We start from the raw sequence: 20,989 nt of genomic DNA, 5'->3' as shown, positions 1-20,989 counted from the left end.
ATCCCATCTTTCAGACGATGATTTTTTGTTCTCATTCGAGGAAAATGCGTCTTCACGCGTCTTTACTCAAATGTTATTTTTTGTGGCCTTAAATGTTATTTTTTGTGGTCTTAAATGTATCTACGCGGTTCAGAGTTGCTGGTCTAAATAACTATTGGTTATCATAATATAGAATTGTCATTTTGCCTTTGGTAAGGATTCCCCATGTTATTCTGTAGTTCTGCTAGTTCTCTATTTTAGCCAGGCATATCCTACAATTAGTCCTGGCTAGGCCTGTGTAAATGGAATTATCTTTGCATTTCTTGACAATAAAAGTTTGAAAATACTAAATACTAAAATATATGTTTGCAAAAAAAACAAAACAATCAAACGATAGCCTACAGTAGATGCCTAATGTCATTATGATCGAAACTCGCGGTGTTTTGGTTGGGACTTCTCGCGAGACCGAAAGACCCCGACATTGAAGGGGAGAAATGGAGAGATGAAGTCTGAAAAGGAGCAAATGACAGAGAGCAGGGAGAGAAGCATCGTAGAGATACAGTTCAGAGATATCCAACGGGACCAAGAGAACGTTACTCCAGGCCCAAAGGTCAAAGAAGAGAAAAAGGAAGTATTTACGAAGGTATGGAGTATATAACGCCATTCTGCATCTTTTGAATGCATCGAACCCAGTGTTGACGGATATCGTTATGGTGGCGCTGATCAGCACCATAGACAGCGAAATAGTGGGCGAGATATTTTAAAGGCTCCATAAGGCTGTTAGCAATATGTGGAAACGTTTTGGGGTTTCATCAAACCCAGCTATTGTTTTCTTCGCAGAGAATAAATGCAAACGCCTTCTCTACGTTTTGTTTTCCTGTAATGCCATAATATATCACCCTAACGTTATATCATGCTAGTCCTGTTCAAGCTAAAATGTTACAACCCAAACGTTAGGCTAGTGCGCTAGTGTGTGAGTGCTATCAGCGTTCAGTGGCTAAATCACCAATGCAGAACAGGGAAATATTTAATGTCTGCAGAGAAGGCATTATGTAACGTTTTACAAAACTATGACAGATAATGTATACTGGATGCCTTGCTTGGTTTTAGTTTACCCAATGCACGACCTTTACAGTTATGAGTTAATACCGAAAATGTGGCCATATTAGCCTAGCTTATCCTCCAAATTCATTTTAATGGTGCTCGAAAATGTATAGTTCTAGTGTTTCTCCTTAACAGGTTGTCATACGCCGACTGCCACCGAGTCTATCCAAAGACCAGTTGGAGGAACAACTTAGTCCGTTGCCGTCATATGACTACTTTGAATTCTTTCCAGCTGATCATAGGTAAAATGGGTGGATTATTTAATTAAAATATGACCGAACCTATTATTACGGATCTACAGACTGTGTTCTCTTGCGTTTTCCCCTGCAGCCTTTATCCGCATCTTTTCTCAAGAGCGTATATAAATTTCAAAAACCCAGAGGACATAGTTCTCTTCAGGGACCGTTTTGACGGTTATGTTTTCATAGACAACAAAGGTAACACAACGTATTATTTTCCATCTGTGTATTCTACATGTTTACTCCTCACTTTTTCACATTCCTCTGCCACTCAAAAAGAGATCAGATTAATTATTAGAAAAAGCTCTTTGCATATTTTTGTTTATTAAAAATGTCTCATATTATATCATTCAGGCCAAGAATATCCGGCAGTGGTAGAATTTGCACCTTTTCAAAAAATATCCAAAAAGAAGTTGAAGAAGAAAGATGCCAAAGCAGGGAGCATTGAAGAAGGTTTATTCAATGTTTTAGAGCTCTGGTTTTATGTAATCAGCCTGCTTATCTGTGGATGGAAAAAAAAAACCTCTTTTGTCTACTACCCAGACCCAGAGTACAAGCGGTTTTTGGAGACCTACTCTTGCGATGAGGAGAAATCAATGGCCAATCCAGAAACATTACTGGGAGAAATCGAGGCAAAGACCAGAGAACTCATAGGTATTGGAGGCAATGGCCTTTACACATTTGATCAACACTTACCTGACTGTGTTTTTGTCAGATGTAGTTGGCTGTGTAGCTCTTAAAGGTTCCTTTTGTGTGTGTGTGTGTGTAGCTAAAAGAACGACACCACTGTTGGAGTACATCAAAAATAAGAAACTAGAAAAACAGGTATGAGTTCAATTCAAATTATTTCTATAGCACCATAACATATGTTTCAAAGCACAAGTGCCTTTAATTGAACTTGGAGAGCACTGTAACAGCACAGCACCAGAGTTAACCAGCCGTATGACGGTCTGACTGCACAGAGAATCAGGGAGGAGAAGCGAGAGGAAAGGAGGCGCAGAGAGCTGGAGAAGAAGCGACAGAGAGAGGAGGAGAAGAGGAAACGCAGGGAAGAGGAGAGGCGAAAACGCAAAGAGTCCGAGAAGCAGAAGAAACTCTCCGAGAAGGAAATCAAGATTAAGGTGAACAAAAACATTTCAAAATGTCAGTGCACACACACACACACACATTATGAGTAGTTGTATATCGTTTAAATGTAACTTACATTCCTTCATAGCTTCTGAAGAAGTGTGACCGGGATGAAGATGTGGACTCGGACAGACTCAAAGAGAAGGGAGACAGCGGTGAGACAGACAGGAGTAAATGGGACAAGCCAGCTGCTCATGTGAAATCCAAAGAGCAGAAGGAGAAGTAAGATCACATGGGCATAGCCACCGTGTGGTATTAGCCACAGTGCAAAAACCTTAGGATGACAATAGATGCTACCATACACAATACCAAGATGCTGCAATAGATGCTACCATACACAATACCAAGATGCTACAATAGATGCTACCATACACAATACCAAGATGCTGCAATAGATGCTACAATAGATGCTACCATACACAATACCAAGATGCTGCAATAGATGCTACCATACACAATACCAAGATGCTGCAATAGATGCTACCATACACAATACCAAGATGCTGCAATAGATGCTACCACGTGTGGTCTCTTCTCTTGTGCAGAGGTCAGGCTGAGAGCGACAAGGAGCAGCGAGAGGGTCACGGCCGGCGCCAGAGGGACCGAGAGCACCGGGCCCGTGACGAGGAGCGCAAGCGCCAGCGCCACCACGACTTCGACAAGTTCACGCGCCGCAAGGACGAGACCAAGTGGGGCAAGGGCTACTGCCAGGAGCGGGCCAAGAAAGACGGCCACGGGCACCACGCGTACGGCTACTCTGGCCCCGACGCCGCGGACAAGCTGGGCAACCAAGACAGGGACGACATGGCCAGCCGGAAGGAGCGGATCCGGAACAAGGTGAGCGAAACGCTGACGGTTGTCAGTGGGGTCTCTCTCCCGCTTCTCATCCATCCCATAAAAAAAATCACGGGTTGCCATGACCACCTCTTTACAGAGCACAGGGGTTTATGGTCAATTCATTCACCCGTCAAGTGATCACCATCACACTAACTCACCTCAATTGCACAAAATCCTGTATTCTAGACTTTAACATGCCACAACAACAAGTCTATGATACCTCATGAATGACCGTTTGTTTTGATAGGAGTTCCTGGTTGTAAATGTAGTGTTGAGCCTTCCCCTCAGAAGGTTAAAACTAACAATTCTTACCCATTATCTCCAGACTGTGTTGTCGGGTCATCATCATTACCCTCACACATACACACACACACACACATACACACACACACACACACACACACTCATTGCATCATCATTCCCGTCACGGTTTGCAATACAAATTCCCCTCCACCCCACTCCAGGCTGCTTCCCTGAATGGGGGTGGTGGCGGGTGGTCAGTTGGTTTGGGTGGTGTGAGGTGGGGTGCTTGTATTGCAATCCCGTTGCTTTTTGTGTTGTGATGAGTCGTGCTGCGCCCCAACCAACACACACACACACACACACACACACACACACACACACACACACACACACACACTGATGTAGTGGATGTGTGTAGAGGCAGTTTAGCTGTGTTTGCTCTCTGGCTGTTGTGGCGGGCGTGTGGTGGATGATGGGCTGCCTATATTGACGCAAGTCACGTGTCTCTCAGTCTGTGTTAGCGCTTCAGGAGAAAAGGACCTCCCAGTCTGAGGGGCTGGACCAGATAAGAGGGGCTCTCCCAGAGAAGGTACAGCTAGCCTTTGAGCCTTTCCTAATCCAGGGAAGAGGGGGAGAGGGTGGGGGGTGGTGCCACTTTACTTTATTCTAGCCTACTGTATGCTGGGAGGCTCCACAGGATGCAAGGCCTAACTGTGGGTGGCTTTAAAACAAAACAAAAATAAAAGAAAGATTGTTAATGTTACAGGGTGCGTGTTTGGGGGAGGGTTTCTTTCTGATAGTCAGTGCCTTGGAGTCAAAATCAGTAATGCGCACAGCAGGTAGCTTACTGCTGAACAGAGTGTATCTTTTGTGTATTTAGTAAGTAAATAATGCATCTTGTTCTCATAGTTTGAGTTGTTGAATAAATAGGTTATATAAACTTTCCAATGCATAAATTCAAGACAGTTAAGAAATTAGAAATGTTACAGTATAAAACATTTCCTGTAGCAAGATGTAATGGGGGCATTAGTGTTGTAAAAATATTCCACTTTATTTATAAAAAGAAAATGATGGTAAATGATTAAATGTGTAAAAATGTTATCTGTTTGCATAATGATCTATCTTCTCTTCCAAGGTCACTGAGCCCCCTGAGCGTAATGTTTAGAAGTGGTTACAGCAGAAGTGGCCAGTGTGTGTGTGGTCAGTGAGGCTGTGTTGTTATGACAGAGTGTGTTGCTCTTCTCTCCTGTGGTCTTCTCTCCCCTTGTCGCTGCGCAGGACCGGCCGGCCATGCAGCTCTACCAGCCCGGCGCGCGCAACCGCAAGCGCCTGGGCTCCTCCGGCAAGGCTTTCGACTGCGCTGCCCAGTCGCCCGAGTCGCACTGCGGTGACCGCTGCTACGACGCCGTCCTGGGGACAGGATCGGAAAAGAGCGGCGATGAGTAGCAGACCAGACCGGGAGCAAAGAGCTGGAAGCGAGTAGTGAAGGCTGTCGATACCCTTAGCCTCCTCGGCGAGACACCCTCATCGTCCCATCATCGCCTGATTTCTGATGTTGTTGCTTTTGTTTGTGTTTGTTTTGTTTATTTTGCTTGCTTTGCTACTGACTCTGTTTGGATATAGCACAATAATGAAACTCCCTCACTGTAGCTATTTCAACTGGCCCGACGTACCCAAACGCGTGCAGATCATCCTGCGGACGGATGCATAGTTTGTTGTTGGTGCTGTAGTACTAGGAGTTGATGGAGTCTGATTTATCTGACTTAGAGTTACAGTAGATTTAGATTCCATGAAGTGCCACAACATTGGCAAAGCTTATGGAGGAATTTGTTGAGGTAGCACATGTTTAAAACTGTCCATTGACACTCTGAGCTGAGATTGGATACCTCATTGTTCGTGTAACAGATGAATTTATTACAGGCCTTTTGTAGTGAGCTGCAATGGATTCCCTTAGATTGTAGACTTTGTAAAGAATGTCTTTAGACTTTATCACAGAGAAAGTATAGATATTTAAAAAAAAAAAAAAGATATTTAAAAATGACAAACATATGGATATACTGTATCTGCACCACTGTATCTAAGAATATTGTTTTTTTGGACACACATATACATTGTATATTGTGTGTGCATTGAGGGGCTGAATGTGAGAGTGGACAAGAGAAAGTGTGTTGAATTAACTATGTATACTATGTATCTGTCAATGTTATAATATTACGCATGTAACCCTATGTTTATCGTAGCCCTCATTTTTAAGGTGCTCTAAAGTGACCTGCTGTAAAAAACGAAACAACAAAAAAAACAGACTAAACATATACTGGCTCCAGGTGTATGTCTACAGTTCAAAATTTGACAAAATCTCTGTGAGCCAAGAAGAACAGAACTTTTTTTTTTATTTAGAAATACCAACTGTAAGGTAAACATGCTGGATTTAAATATATGAAGACATTGATAGAGACTTTCTAAATTGTTAGGATTTCTACAAAGCAGCGGAACATGTAACATGTACCTTGTGTAACATGCCTTAGATTTGATTTTTGCACATGGTATTGTGAAATGAATTTTTGTCAAAATTCGTATTACAGGGTTAACAGACAGAATGTCTGATATTGTGCATCTGGTATATCTCTTTCCAGATTGGTGTCTGGGGACCTTGACAAAGCAAGATATCTTTTTGAAAACAGATTAAATAAAATAGCATTACAATTATCACCCTATACAGAATTGTTTCACTGATTACTTTCTTCTAAATTTCACTAACACTACACAACACAAATAATCAGTTCTTATTGATGATTTGTGTATGACATTAGGAAGAAAAAGAGTCCCAAGGGTCGTTATGGGTTGCCACTGATATTTTCGGGCAGGATGATACAGAAAACAGGTGCAGCTGGATCAGATCTGTGCAAGGTCAGTATCAAGGTCATTGAAATAAGAAGAGTTAACTCAATAGGGAGCATGTGAGATTTAATAAGCAGAACACGAGTAGATATGGGCCAGTTCTGCCATTTCCTTGGTAAATTTGAGGTTTGACAGGTGTAGGGAAATTATCCTTTTTGTATGGTTCCCTCTAGTGGGCAAATACAGAATAAATAATATATATTTTTAACCCCATATCCTCTATTGTTAGTGTTAAATAGAAATGTGAAAATGTTGAATTGCAGTACAAACACTATTTCACTCTACCACCCAAGCACCTCTATTGTCAGTGTTAAATAGAAATATGTAAAAAAAAGGAGAGAAGAGATCCGAGGCACTCTGATAAATTAATAAAAGTCCTTTATTTTACTTTGGACCTGCCGACGCGTTTCGGTCGCTTCCGACCTTCTTCAGGGCTTAATTACAATTAGTGACACAGGTGCACTTAAAAAGGTAGAGCTCAGTCATGTGATATGATCACATGACTATCAACATATAACAGGTACATACAATAACATACATTAGTAGCATGTAGGATTTAGGAACAGGCAATAACCACTCACATTTACTCCTAAGAGGTCAACCATGTATATATACAAACACACCAGTAAAGTTCAGTTGGACACTATCATAAAATATAGTAGACCTAAGACAATCACAAAAACACAGAAAAATCAAGATCATCATCAAAATGACTCTTTTTAAGGACACTACTGGTGAAAAGACTTTCTACTGTAAACATTTTGCAAATTGTAATTCTACTCATGTGGTGTATCGTTTAGATTGTAAATGTGGTTGTTTCTATATAGGTCTCACAAAAAGGAGACTGCGGGATTGATTCGCAGAACATAAGTACGCCATTAGGACAAAAAATCCCAATTATCCTATCGCAAAACATTTTCAATTCTCTGGACAATGCAACCCCAAAGAACTCACAGTCATGGTCATTGAAGGGATTCATAAAAACATTAGAAGAGGGGATAGACTTAAAAAATTGGCTCAGAGGGAAACCTACTGGATTGATACGCTACAAGCTTTGAAATATCCTGGACTCAATGATGATCTTGATTTTTCTGTGTTTTTGTGATTGTCTTGTTGTCATATGTCTACTATATTTTATGATACATAGTGTCCAACTGAACTTTACTGGTGTGTTTGTATATATACATGGTTGACCTCTTAGGAGTAAATGTGAGTGGTTATTGCCTGTTCCTAAATCCTACATGCTACTAATGTATGTTATTGTATGTACCTGTTATATGTTGATAGTCATGTGATCATATCACATGACTGAGCTCTACCTTTTTAAGTGCACCTGTGTCACTAATTGTAATTAAGCCCTGAAGAAGGTCGGAAGCGACCGAAACGCGTCGGCAGGTCCAAAGTAAAATAAAGGACTTTTATTAATTTATCAGAGTGCCTCGGATCTCTTCTCTCCTTTTTTGACATGCATTCCTTTTGACTCCGTCACCCACTGAAGCAATCACTTTTTCTCTCTCCACGTTCAAAGCCAGAAATATGTAAATGTTGAATGGCAGTACAAACACTATTTCACTCTCCCATCCAAGCAAAGTTTGACCAGAAATAACAAATAATGTCATTTTGCTCTTGGTGGCATGCAAATCTAAAGGAATGCTGTTGAATGTACTGTTAACCCATTTACTCCTAAAATGCCTGCTAAAAACGCCTATAGAATCCTATGGCATTCTAGACTAAATAACCTTATTTCCTAAGGGTTTTCTGAAAACATACTAAAAATTGTCAACGTCTACCAAAATGTAATATCTAAGCCTCTGTAGCACCTAGAAACATGAAATAAAAAGCATGCTGCGCTACGCAGCATCCAGCGGGAGGGTCAATGTTGCGCTACGCAGCATCCAGCGGGAGGGTCAATGTTGCATCATGCAGCATCCAGCGCGAATGGGTTAAAATGCTGCATGTTATGACTTATATTTTAATGTAAAAATGTATACATATACTGGCTAAAAGAGTAACAAATTTGTACTCCCGCTTTGGCACACTGCAGTAAGAGTAGGCCACCCAACGCCTTTTAAAGGAAGTTTACCTATGAACCAGACAAACAGACAAAGAGAGTAGCGCTGCTTGAAATTTTGTGATCCCTCTGAAATGGTCAGTTGTTTTTTACAATTAATGCACAACCAAACCCTAATTTGTAAAGCTGACCTTCCAAGTAATAGACAGAAACAAAAGAATTGATATATTTTCATTATATATTCAACAAAGCTCGCAAAAGTATGTGAACCCACATAGTTACTTTCTTGTAGCACCTCCTTTTACACCACTACGTCAACCAAACATCTTCTGTACTCATTAACCAGTGTCTCATGTGTGGTTCTGTGGATTTTTGCCTACTCATTGCTCTTAAGAGAGGTTGGAGGGACAACTGCCATACTGCCCACTTCAGATCTATATAAAACAATTCTATTAAATTGAGGTCTGGACTTTGACTAGGCCAATCCAGAGTACAAATTATCTTTATCTTACAGTTTTTTACAACTCTACACACATTTTCAAAACTCTGTGTCTATTTTTCAAAATTTTACACTCACAATTGCTCACACAAAATGCAACATGCCTCAAATCTCCAGCAAAATGGCACGCAGCATTCAAAATGTCTCAACCTAAAGCTCTTCTGTCTTTTATGGGCTTCAATGTATTTTTCCATACAAAAGTGAAAGTCATCTACAGAGAGCTGTGGTGTAGTGGATAAGGAGCTGCTAACATGCAGTAGCCTGAAAAGTCGGGGGTTCAATTCCTGGCTTCCACTTGTGCCATTGGCATTTAATTGGCGTCTAAGTCGCTTTGGAAAAAATTGTCTGCTAAATTAATGAATGTAAATTTAACCTTTAAAACTCATTTGAAAATGTGTTGCAAGGCATAGAAAGTCCTCACTATAGATGAACTCACAAAATATCATTAACCAACCACTCCTGAGTTAATCATGAATTATAGTATTAGGAAGTGGTTTATAAAACATGTATCCACATCCTTACTAATCATTAGTGCATATGTGGGTGTAGTCAAGCCCCAGGTGGGCGGCCCCCACGATGGAGCGAGAGAGGCAGTCCGCGACAAGGTTGATTTCACCTGCAACATGTTGTATGTCCGTGGTAAACTCTGAGATGTAAGAGAGATGTCACTGTTGGCGGGCTAACCATGGCTCAGACACCTTAGCCACGGCAAACGTTAGGGGCTTGTGATCGACGAAAGCTGTAAACTGTCGGCCCTCCAGCAGCGAACGGCAAGCAACTCACGGTCAAAGGTGCTGTACTTAACGTTCACTGGGGCGTAGCTGGTGGCTAAAGAAAGCAAGCGGTTGCCAGGCACCATCCACCCACTGCTCGTGCACAGCGCCAACCGCAAAGTCCGAAGCATCTGTGGTGATGGCAATTGGCGCACAGGTGATGGGTGTGCCAGCATCGTTGCGTTGGCCAAAGCAGACTTAGCGTCTGTGAATGCTGTGTCTCTCTCCGAGGACCAATCCACCAGGTGTTTGCCCACTTTTCCCTTCATGGCCCCATGCAGGTGGCGCATGAGAGCAGCAGCTGTGCGAATGAAGTGGTGGTAGAAGTTCACCATTCCCAGGAACTCCTGCAGAGACCTTACTGTGACCGGCCGAGGGAAATTCAAGACTGCATCAACCTTAGACGGGAGCGGCACGGCCCCGTCCTTGGTGACTTGATGTCCCAGAAAGTCTATGGTGGTCAATCCAAACTGGCACTTAGCTGGGTTGATGATTATTCCATGCAGGCTAAGACGCTCGAAAAGGATCCGCAGGTGGGATAGGTGTTCGGCTTTGGAGGCACTGGCCACTAGGATGTCGTCCAGGTACACAAACAGGAAAGGCAGTCCATGAGGTGCTGGAACGACTGGGCGGCGGTTTTAAGGCCGAATGGCATCCTCAGGAACTCGAACAGGCCAAAAGGGGTGATCACCGCCATTTTGGGGACATCCTGCGGGTGGACGGGAACTTGGTGGTATCCACAGACGAGGCCTACCTTAGAAAAGATAACTTTACCCGCCGGGTGTGCTGAAAAATCCTGGATGTGACGCACTGGATAGCGATCTGGTGTTGTAGCGTCGTTGAGACGGTGGTAATCTCCGCAGGGTCACCACCCACCGGCGGGCTTAGGAACCATGTGGAGGGGTGAAGCCCATGGGCTGCTGGAGCGGCGGATGATGCCGAGGCATTCCATGCCATCAAATTCAGTCCTGGCAATGGCGAGCTTTGCTGGTTCCAGTCGCCAGTGAAAATGTGGGCCGTGTGAGCACAGGAAACTCTGCGAGCAGGTGATGAAACTCGTCAGCCTGTGAGCGCACGCTAGAGAGTCGAATGGGGTCCACACCGCTAAGAGTGTATGAACAAGAAGTGGTGGCGTCAATTAAGCGACGGTTTTTGACATCCACCAGCAGCACGTGAGCACATAGAAAATCAGCTCCCAGAAGGGGGACGGCCACTTTGGCTGTGATAAAGTCCCAGCTAAACCGCTGGCCACCGAAACACAGTTCAACATGACGAATGCCATAAGTGCGTATGGGGCTACCATTAGCAGCTTCCAGGACGGGGGGGGGGGGGGGGGGGGGGCAAGACCGTCAGACAGGATGTCCAGTCTAGATGCAGGCAGAATGCTCCTCTGCGCGCCGGTGTCACACAAGAAACGGCGCCCAGAGGTGGAGTCCTGGATGAACAGCAGCCTGCCGGTGCGGCCGACGCTCAAGGCTACTACTGAGCGCCGGCCCTGGCGTGAAGCTGCAATCCAACATTTAGCGTGGTAAAAACACAGGCCGTTGTCAGAATGTTCCCGGGGCGAAACCGTCTCACTGCACACCGGCGGCGACGTGGTTATTGTGGGCCGGTGCGGTTGTGGCAGCGTAGGCAGGATGGAGCGGAGTCGTGCAGTCGTGCCACAGTGTTGACCAGCCAGCAAAAACCTGTCAGCCTCCTCAGCCAGCGCACGGCATTCAGTGATTCGGTGGTGTTGGCCAACGCAGCCCAGTACCTGAGAAAGGAGTTGTCGCAAGAAAAGCTGGACGAAGAGGAAATCAGGCGTGTGCTCCCCAAGCAGACCCAACATCCTATCCATAAGCTCAGAGGGTTTGCTGTCACCCAAGCCTTGCAGAGAAAACAGCCGGCTAGCTCTCTCAGCATCAGAGAGTTCAAATGTCTTTAAAGGGACACCAGGCAAGCCTGATGCTTTTTCTCTACGAAACTCCCCCTAGCGTCTGTACGTGTCGATACATGGAACCAACATGGCGCAACATGGCACTGCCGGTGATAACAACAAACCAGCAGCGTGTCCTTAAAGAGACAGTGTCCCTAAAGCAGAACGAGATAATGCAGTAAGCACAGAACGAGATAATACAGTATGGTGAATTATGTCCATAGTGTCCACTACACAGGCCAATTACTTTATCATTGTTATAATTTAAATGCTACAACAATTTAACATTCATCACAATAGTTTTTTTATATAATTTACTTCATAGCATGGCGCCTGAAGTCATGATATATTATGGAGTGTGAGTGTCTGGTCAGAGAACTCCCGGACACAGCTCCACCGTTTATCTTCTTCAGTCGTCATAGTTTTGTAACATTGAGTCACATTCACAGGTAATGTTGTAAGTATGTGTGATTTGTGTCATTTGTGTGTTGAAATATAGGTGTGTGTGTGTGTGTGTGTGTGTGTTTTTTCTCTGCATTTATGCACTGAATACAGGGAAAAGGGGGGGGGGGGGGTCACTACTTTCTCTCCATTTTCGCAGGCTTTCACACAGCGCCTTTCCTCTCAGGGACACCCGAAGCCTATCTACTCGCAGTAGTTGAGAAGTAATGACCCAAGTATGATGAAGGAGACGTCTCCTTTTCCCCCTAAATATGTTTCTGTTTTAAGCTGCCTTGTGCAACACAGACCTTACAACCACACTCACATGCATTCACCTTTTACTTGTTTGTTTGAAGGGTGTCATTTTATTGCTGTGTATGTGACTGTACAAGGAAAGATTTTAACAGAATTGGTACAGACTGTCACCCCTCTAAAATGGTTTAACCCCAAGGTCTTAATTGGGTAATTGGCTGGCCTATTTATGGCTCACTCATTTCATGTTGAAGAAGATAGATAGATACATACATACATACATACATACATTAGATAGATACATACTTACATACTTACTTTCTTTCTTTCTTTCTTTCTTTCTTTCTTTATTGATCCCCAAGTCTTGAAAGAGAGGACTGGAGAGCATTTCAATGTGACAGCTTGCTGTGAGGGTGTGTGAACCTAAGTATTGAGAACTCTTTTATTGAAAACTTGTTGGTTGATTTTGTTTGTTTGTTTTTCGTCTTGTGTGCTATTTGTCGGCACTATTTTCGCACTGTAAATAAATCTGCACTCTCCATCACAAAATCACTTCCCCTCAGTGAGTCCTAGCCACTCATCCTGCATGTCGGTATGGACCGCAAGGGCCGTATTTTCTCATATGAATAAATAAAAACAAAAACACTCAAGAAAAGAGATGACAACTGTAGACTCTTTTCTCAAGAATAACTTCTGCCTCGTGTTGTCTTGCACCTGAGATGTGCACAGTGACCTCTTCCTGCTTATAGGTGGATGTGCACAGTGACCTACAAAATGCACAACAGTTACTATCAAATGGTGTACAAAAATCAGAATACAAAGACACACTCCCACCACCCCTCCCTATACACACAACCACCCATCCTCCCACAGACCCTACAATTCACCCCTCTGCCGCTGTTGATGCTTGCTGTTGAGCCAGCTAGCCACATTTCCCTCTGTCTCAAACAAGTGCCAGTTACAGTCATCATTTAGTAACAAGACAATGGGGGGGGGGGGGGGGGGGGCAGTCGAATACATCATACCAAACAACTATAAAGCCAATACCACATCAGCATGAACCATCCCAACTTAACAACATCAACAACGTTCGTAAGCACATCTCTTCAGGTGAAGTAGCCCCCCATCTCCACATTCTATGCATAGAATCATATTTTCTGTTGTCTCTTAAAGGAACACGCCACCCAAAATCAGTAGTGATATATGTTCTTGCCGTAACTTTCACGAGTTGAGTCGTACCTCTCCCGCGTCGGTAGGTGCACTCAAACGCTCTGTCGCGCGGCGCGAATGTGTTAGCATGTTGCTATGCTAGCGGGCTCTGCCGTGGCCGTAGAGAGAGGCACACAGCCGTATTCAAACACCTCCACGTTTTACCTACTTAAATACAGTTGCACGAGTAGTTGATGAAAAATTTTAGGGCACACAACATGAAACGTGACGATTTTCCAAGCGAATAAACATGAGAACTAAAATGTGTGGCGCAATAGCACTTGGGAGTACTTCGACCTAGCGTGGTAATATTATTAACACCTAATTGTAGATCCTATCCACCACAGAAATGGCTCACTAGTTAACTAGTGGACAGAAATGGCTTGCATGTACATGACAATTATGCCTGATATCAAGATATCTGAATAAATGCTCAATCGGCTTGCCATAGAACACAAAGGTGTAATGCATTCCCGTGTATATTAGCTGTTCCAGAGTACTCCTGTTTTGAAATAAATTGTAGCAAAATTCAACATGGTCTTTTGGCTTTAAGCATTTCTTAAAACTGAGCTGTGCTTAGATCGCCTAGATATCTGTAAATATCAGAATCAGAGAATATACAGGCAGCTCACGGTTAAGAGTTTGTCACTGTAGCCTTAATGATTTCTTTTCACAAAATGCTAAGCATGCATGTATTTCAGTTTCTTAAAACTAAGCTGTGCTTAAATGGGTCAATGCATGATTTCATAACATACCAAATAGAAAATAAATGTTAAATATAGCCTACATCTGTACATATTAAGATTATGTAGGCTACACAGTATAGTTAGATCAAGTTGGACAGTAGCACATTTTTATCATGGATAGTAGTTGGACAGTAGCACATCATTTTATATATCTATAGTGGCTGGTGAAAGAGTTGAGTGGCTTTTTTTCGGGGGGGGGGGGGGGGGGGGGGTTATAGTGGTGTCCCCACCAAAGCTCAGACCAAACCTACGCCCTTGTTTTGAAGTGATGTTGAAGCGATGAGATGTTGAAGTTCTCACATAATTTGAATGGGCCTTTATTTGAATTATGGGCAAAGTCTTATGTGTGACTATAGAGCTAATTTTATAAGCCAAATCAATTTGCTAATTTAACACCAAGGGCCACACCTTAGCCACAAACACGGATAAGTCAGCTCAATGCTATAAATGTCACACAGTTGTTGATCAGATAGACGTTGCACTTTGCCCACTATAGTTATATTAGGGCCTGTAATTTTTTAGAGTAGCAATGTGCACTTTTTTCTGAATCAGTCTTCCTACTATCATCAAGAGTCATAGTGACAACAGTGACATCTCTGTTATAATTCTCTGCCAAATACCAGTGCTGTCTGTAGTGCGACCCAAAAGCAGAACCTCTTCTATCAACAGGAAACCATTGCACAGATCTCGTGAACCTCATGCTTAGCACAAGTTAAGAGAGAAAAACATGATTTGTGTAGGTCCATTATACTTCTCCTTGACTATTTCCCATGACTATTTCTTGAAATGGTTAGTTCAGTGAGTGAGCACAGTGCCAGAATCCTGTGTTGTTCCTCGTATATAATTAATTTAAAAAACAATTTAATGAAAACCCTGAAATGAAGAATGATTTGGACAGGGATTTTTGAGGTGTCACAGGTGCCTGATATGTCAATTTCTTCTTCTGCACACTGTTGCACATATGTACACTGTATTGTGCATGAAGTGTTTTGATGCATTGCACTGCTGGTCACATAAAGGTTAACAGGAACTTACAGATGTGACTTGCATGTGGCAAGTTCAACAAAACAACTTCAGATCATGTGTTTTGTGTTTACCAAGAAGCCCTAATATAAATACCACTCGGAGCTCCTCTGCATGCGTTTCTCTCCCCTCCTAAAGCAGTAATGACTTGGCGAAAGTGAATACAAATATGAGTGAAATGTCCTTGAATGAAACTACCACGCAATACAAAGAGGCATCATGAGGATGAACTTGTGGTTCTTTGGTAACATCACACCTGATAGCCTCACACAAACAGAAGATGACAGTGAAAGGTTGGGAGGTGTGTGTGTGTGTGTGCGTGCGTGCGTGCGTGCGTGCGCACGTTTGTCTGTTTCTGTGTGTGTGTGCGTATGTGTTTGTGTGTGCATACTGTATGAGTGCATGTGTGCATGTGTGTCAGTATGTGCATGTGTGTGCTTGTGTGCATGTGTGTCAGTGTGTGTGTGTGTGTGCGTTTGTGTGTGCATGTGTGTGCTTGTGTGCATGTGTGTGTGTGTGTGCGTTTGTGTGTGCATGTGTGTGCTTGTGTGCATGTGTGTCAGTGTGTGTGTGTATGTGTGTGTGCGTTTGTGTGTGCATTTGTGTGCATGTGTGTGTGTGTATGTGTGTGTGCGTTTGTGTGTGCATGTGTGTGTGTGTGTGTGTGTGTGTGTGTGTGTGTGTGTGTGTGTGTGTGTATGTGTGTGCTTGTGTGCATGTGTGTGTGTGCTTGTGCGCATGTGTGTGTGTGTGTGAGACTGAGAGTCAGTGTCACACCCTTCTCACCACAGACCCACCAAACCAACCGCCCCTCATTCCCTCTGCTGGTCACAGATCAGAGTAATAGCCACGTGCATCTGTTTCTGCTGCCTGTGCACATCCTTCCAATGTTGCCATGTCCAGTCAAATGCAGTGGTCTCAGAGGGGCATGCACTGACACAGAAACGCATAGTCGACATCAGTGTAATATAACTTGTGTGTGATCTTAAAAATGCGGATCAAACATTATAGGTTTTCTACTTTGTGACAAGTTTAATTTTAGTAGACACCCTTGTCTGTCAGTGCCAGATTCCCTCAGACAAATATACTAAATTGGTCACATCTCTTAGTTTTGAGGCTGTGTAATTTTACATGTAGCACCTGGAAGTTGGAATACCAAAGGTATGCAAATGCATACCAACTGACTGAGAATGCTTGGTAGATAACAACGCATGGTAAATATTATATCAAACAGCTGCAGAAGGCCCAGTTGTGAAACATTGCAGTTACACACAGGAAACAAGGCTGCGAAGTGTACTTTATCTCCGGCTGATGTAAGGCCTGCCTGCGTATGCAACATAAAACAGAACCCTGATTTCACCATCCATGACAGCTCCGTGTTTTTGACTCTCCGTTGAATGTTGGTGCACAGGAGATGAGCGCGCTCTGAAGACATTCACTTCCTCCACCCCAACGGACCGAAGCATAAAGTTACTGGCTTCCTGACTGTACCTCTCACAAAACAGCCACAACTGCCAACTGCACGTGTCAACACACATGTGCCCGACTTGGTAAGTACACAATGTTTTCTACTCAAACAAATGGATTTTTATTTTGTTTTTAATGCTTCCTTTGTAAGGACTTTTGCTATTCTGTGCCTATATGCATATTTATTCACCTGTATTAATGTTTTCACATCAACCTTTGAATTTAATCAATTCAGTAGAAGTCACCAAGTGTTACTATGACTTGTGCATGTCACTGGCTTTGAACGGTTTATAACATCAGTTTGCATTTAAATGTTGAATTTGCATAATTTGTGAACTGAACAAAACATAAATCTTCCACAACAAACCATGATTCAGCCTCTGAGAATAGAAATTGGTCTGTGGTTTTATGAATCCCACAAGACAGCTTTTAGCTTTTTGTTTCCATTCGATCCACATCACCTCCACTTTTCTATGGCTACAGGTATACACTACAATCGGCAAATCAATAGAAACATAATCCTCATTTTCAAATAAAGCACATGTACGCATGTGTATACAACAACAACTTCAGTTCAGATCAGACTACATAAATGACTGATCTGTAAACTGACAGGAACAACTCTCACGGATGTAAGTGAGGTCCTCGCGGGGGTGTAGTCAGCTTAAGTACAGCGTGTGGGGGAGACAAACAAGCCACTACTGTGTTGTCCTCTCTCTCTCTCTCTGCCGCACCACGGCATGGATCACACGTGGCACTGCATGCTAATGCTTCAGAGGCGGCCCACACTCCGGCTAACCCCACAATGGTGCCCGCCCAGACCATATCTGCCCCAGACCCATGCCAGGGTCCGCTGTCAGGGTCTGGATGTCTGACACACCCGGCGCAACAGCCATGCACAGTAGCATATGAGCACAGCCATGCACAGTAGCATATGAGCACAGCCATGCGTAGTAGTATGAGCCTGATTGTTTGGAGTAGTGTTTAACTACTCTGCGTGCAAGCACACAGACACACACAACATTTGAGCTTTTGCCCAACTGACGGTAGTGGTTATCTGCATCCCTTCATACTTGTAGATGTGGTCCACTGATTTGCATGTAGTTTTGATCAAAACAGAACAGAAAGAGTTCATAAATCAGTATTTGTCTGATAATGTACCTTATCATTATTTACTTACACTGTGGCACGTGTTGCATTTTTACACATACATAATCTCCCAAAAAGAGATCAAAAGAGTGCTCGTAATGCGCTGTGCAAGGTTCATGCAGGGCTGTGTGCTACCTAATCTGGGTCGAGATTAAAAAAAAAACTCCAGATCTTAGAGCCTTGTACTTAACCTCTGCTCAGACTGGAAGTCGAAGTCAAACCAGTGATAACTATGCGTTTGTGATGTTCAGAGATTTTGTGAAATGAGTTAAATGTGTGTGAGAGGGTGAGGCTTGGGCTTACCCAATGTGTGGGAGAGAACTGGTACCCACACCCTAGCACATCCTGTTTATCACATGTACTGAGGCACAAGACTCACAAGGCAAAGAGGGCCAGGAGTAAACTGCCACATTTAGTGACTGAGAAAACCAGCCCTCTGCCAAGCTGAAGTTTAAGATGGCAGTCATTGGAAAATAACAACATAAAAATATTGCAAAGATCACTATGTTATCTAAATATAATTTAGCCTGATTCAGGCCAGACAATGACGATGACAATTTCCAACACAATAGAGAAAAGTTTTACTGTTCATTGCACCAAACAGCAAACAATGTCCTTGTTGTGAACAGGCATGTTGTGTAAAGAATTAAAAACCCTATTGCCCCTCCCCCCCTTCTCTTTCCCTACAGCTAAACCAATCTGAACCAAACTGACTTGGAATTCATTCAGCCACCATGCTTGACAATCAGCAGTCAACCTCCACTTCAAACAATTCGACCAATTCAAGTTTACTAGATGAGCAAACACTGGCATTGTTCAAAAACACCACGGTCAGCAACTTGATTTCCTCAATATACATCATCATCACCATTGTCAACCTTGCCAGTAACGGCGCTGCCCTTTACCTGCTGCTGTTTCGCACCTCCCCCAAGACGCCCACCATCATATTCATGATCAACCTCACTCTCACCGACTTGGCTGTGGGCTGCGTGTTGCCCTTCCAGATCCACTACCAATTGGCAGGCTACAACTGGACACTGGGTTCTTGGTCGTGCACCCTGCTCACCGCTGTCTTCTTCGCAAACATGTACTGCTCCATCCTCACCATGACTGCAATCAGCATTGACCGCTACTTGGGTATTGTGAAACCTTTGCTCTTCAGGGATATCCGGGAGAAAACCGTGTATGCCGTGGCCCTGTGCTCAGTCATGTGGGCTTTTGTCTTGGGGATTCTATACCCGCTGTTGAAAGCAGACCTCCTCTATAAGGTAGAGGATCTGGGCATCAACACCTGCTTTGATGTCATCCGCATGGACCTGCTCCCGAGCCTTACAGCATGGGCAGGGTTCTTCGGCGTCATGTTTCTCTTCTTCTTTCTCATCCCCTTTGTGGTCACCATCTTCTGTTACATCAGTATCATCTGCAAGCTGGCCAATGATCCCCACACAAGCCAGCAGAAAGGGAGGGTTGTCCGTCTCGCCATTATTGTGCTGTTTGTCTTCGTGGTGTGCTTCGCCCCCAACAACATCCTGATGATCGTCCATGCAGTCAGCAGACTTTTCTATAAAAAAAGCCTCTACATGGCCTATAAGCTCTCTCTCATGCTGAGCTGTGTGAACAGCTGCCTGGACCCTTTCATCTTGTATTTTGCATGCAAAGAGTTTCGCAAAAAACTCAGGCGGATGCTCAGGCTTCCATTCCTGAGCAGCGTGGACAACCATGTGGGTCTCCGAGAGGACCTGTACTCCATGCGCTCGCAGCCAGAGGACGATGTCCTTAGCTACAATGGCGAAACAAAGATACTGCGCATTGACAGCATGGTGTCTAACCACATTTAAATAAAGCAAAAGTTACAGTATGAACAATAAACAGAACATTGGTCACTGCTTAACCACTGTTGACGTGAACAACGACGTGTCATTAGGCCTACTTTTCACTGAATCTGTTGTTGAAATGAATGTGTGGGGTTATTTCTTTTGTCATTGGTCTGGTGTTGCTAATTTTTTCCTCTGGTCTGAGGTTTTGTTGTTGTTGAGAGTTTTGTAGCCTAAGGTAGGGCATTAACTGTGAAGAGACAATAAGAATGCAATGTTTTGTTTTTATATTTTGTAAGCATTTAAATGATGATATTGAGCTATGCATGTTGCTAAATTATTTATTCCCTATTGCAATTATTTTTTGTTAATAATGTCATTGTTGTTGGAAAATCTGATTACTTATTGGATGTATCAAGCAAAAAGTTCCTTTACACAGATCATGTCATTTTTGTGGATTTTGTGTTTTTTTGTGCCAAGTATTGTCCGAAGCCCAGTTATCACATTTTTCACATCACGAATCACATTTTATTGTCTTTTTTAATTTTTTAAATTATTATTATTGCTTTGGCCATCGTGGTCTTTTAAGCTATATAATCTTGTTCAGTATTGAATTCCTTTTTCCCCTTTCAGTTTCAAAAGATTGTCTCATGAAAATCCGTCCATTTTGTGGATTGTACGATTAGCTTATGAGTTTAATATAATGGAGTCTTTGAGCTCTCCTGTTGACAATAGGTTTTTAAATAACTTATTTTGTAAAACTACTCAGGAAAATTGTGATTTCTCATTGTTTAGGCTGTTTTACACAAAGAGGAAGGTAATGGTGTAGCCTAGGCCTACTTTTTCCCAGTTGGTTGTATAGTTCCCTTTTAGTTGGACGTAAACAAATGAAGTGTTATGTTGTTACTGATTGTACTTACTGTACTTACTGACTGTAAGTTGAAGAGTTTTGAAATAATATGACTGGTAGTGTGAATTAGCTTCTTGTAGCCTATATTAAATGTGGCTTAATTGCGTTGATCACTAGAAATAGACGCATCCCAGTGGCAACAAACGTAATTTGCAGCCAGGGTAGTTGATCACTGCTAGGTTTAGGCTTGAGACTTATCTTGAGAAACTACGATGTTGGTAAAATTACATATCAAATGTGATTAAGTTGCAGCAAGTCTACACATACTACAGCATGCACACACAAGATGCATAGCGCCTAGTTTTTTTTATTATTATTAAAGCATTGAGACAACCAAGCAAGCTATGCG

The 20,989-nt window shown here is 43.0% G+C and overlaps 3 protein-coding genes across 3 annotated transcripts; 2 read left to right on the top strand and 1 right to left on the bottom strand.

The window, feature by feature from the left end:
* Nucleotides 1-356: 356 nt before the first annotated feature.
* upf3a (UPF3A regulator of nonsense mediated mRNA decay) lies at nucleotides 357-6,239 on the top strand. Its single transcript, XM_076263392.1, has 11 exons — nucleotides 357-622; nucleotides 1,219-1,325; nucleotides 1,414-1,520; nucleotides 1,677-1,775; nucleotides 1,866-1,976; nucleotides 2,092-2,147; nucleotides 2,285-2,443; nucleotides 2,539-2,672; nucleotides 2,996-3,287; nucleotides 4,042-4,119; nucleotides 4,809-6,239. Exons 1-11 carry the CDS (start codon nucleotides 482-484, stop codon nucleotides 4,974-4,976), a joined length of 1,452 nt encoding a protein of 483 aa, XP_076119507.1. The 5' UTR covers nucleotides 357-481; the 3' UTR covers nucleotides 4,977-6,239.
* A 3,220-nt stretch (nucleotides 6,240-9,459) lies between these two features.
* Nucleotides 9,460-11,542, bottom strand: LOC143099859 (retrovirus-related Pol polyprotein from transposon opus). Its single transcript, XM_076262770.1, is given in 6 exon segments — nucleotides 9,460-9,698; nucleotides 9,701-9,740; nucleotides 9,742-9,872; nucleotides 9,875-10,324; nucleotides 10,327-10,788; nucleotides 11,059-11,542. Coding segments are annotated over 6 exon segments (1,806 nt in total).
* A 5,182-nt stretch (nucleotides 11,543-16,724) lies between these two features.
* p2ry8 (P2Y receptor family member 8) lies at nucleotides 16,725-20,981 on the top strand. The gene is made up of 2 exons (XM_076263389.1): nucleotides 16,725-16,850; nucleotides 18,606-20,981. Exon 2 carries the CDS (start codon nucleotides 18,651-18,653, stop codon nucleotides 19,752-19,754), a length of 1,104 nt encoding a protein of 367 aa, XP_076119504.1. The 5' UTR covers nucleotides 16,725-16,850; nucleotides 18,606-18,650; the 3' UTR covers nucleotides 19,755-20,981.
* The last annotated feature ends 8 nt before the right edge of the window (nucleotides 20,982-20,989 follow it).

This window comes from Alosa pseudoharengus, unplaced genomic scaffold (assembly GCF_046254945.1).
Source record: "Alosa pseudoharengus isolate Yale_2024_CS ecotype anadromous, Long Island Sound unplaced genomic scaffold, YU_APseudo_1.1 YU_APseudo_1.1_scf_3, whole genome shotgun sequence".
NCBI lineage: Eukaryota > Metazoa > Chordata > Actinopteri > Clupeiformes > Clupeidae > Alosa > Alosa pseudoharengus.
This window is presented reverse-complemented; position numbering and strand designations above follow the sequence as displayed.

Coding starts and splice junctions, on each gene's coding strand:
- p2ry8 (XM_076263389.1), top strand. CDS start 18,651: ATGCTTGACAATCAGCAGTCAACCTCCACTTCAAACAATTCGACCAAT.
- upf3a (XM_076263392.1), top strand. CDS start 482: ATGAAGTCTGAAAAGGAGCAAATGACAGAGAGCAGGGAGAGAAGCATC. Junction 623..1,218: donor AAAAGGAAGTATTTACGAAG/GTATGGAGTATA, acceptor TCTCCTTAACAG/GTTGTCATACGCCGACTGCC. Junction 2,673..2,995: donor TCCAAAGAGCAGAAGGAGAA/GTAAGATCACAT, acceptor TCTCTTGTGCAG/AGGTCAGGCTGAGAGCGACA.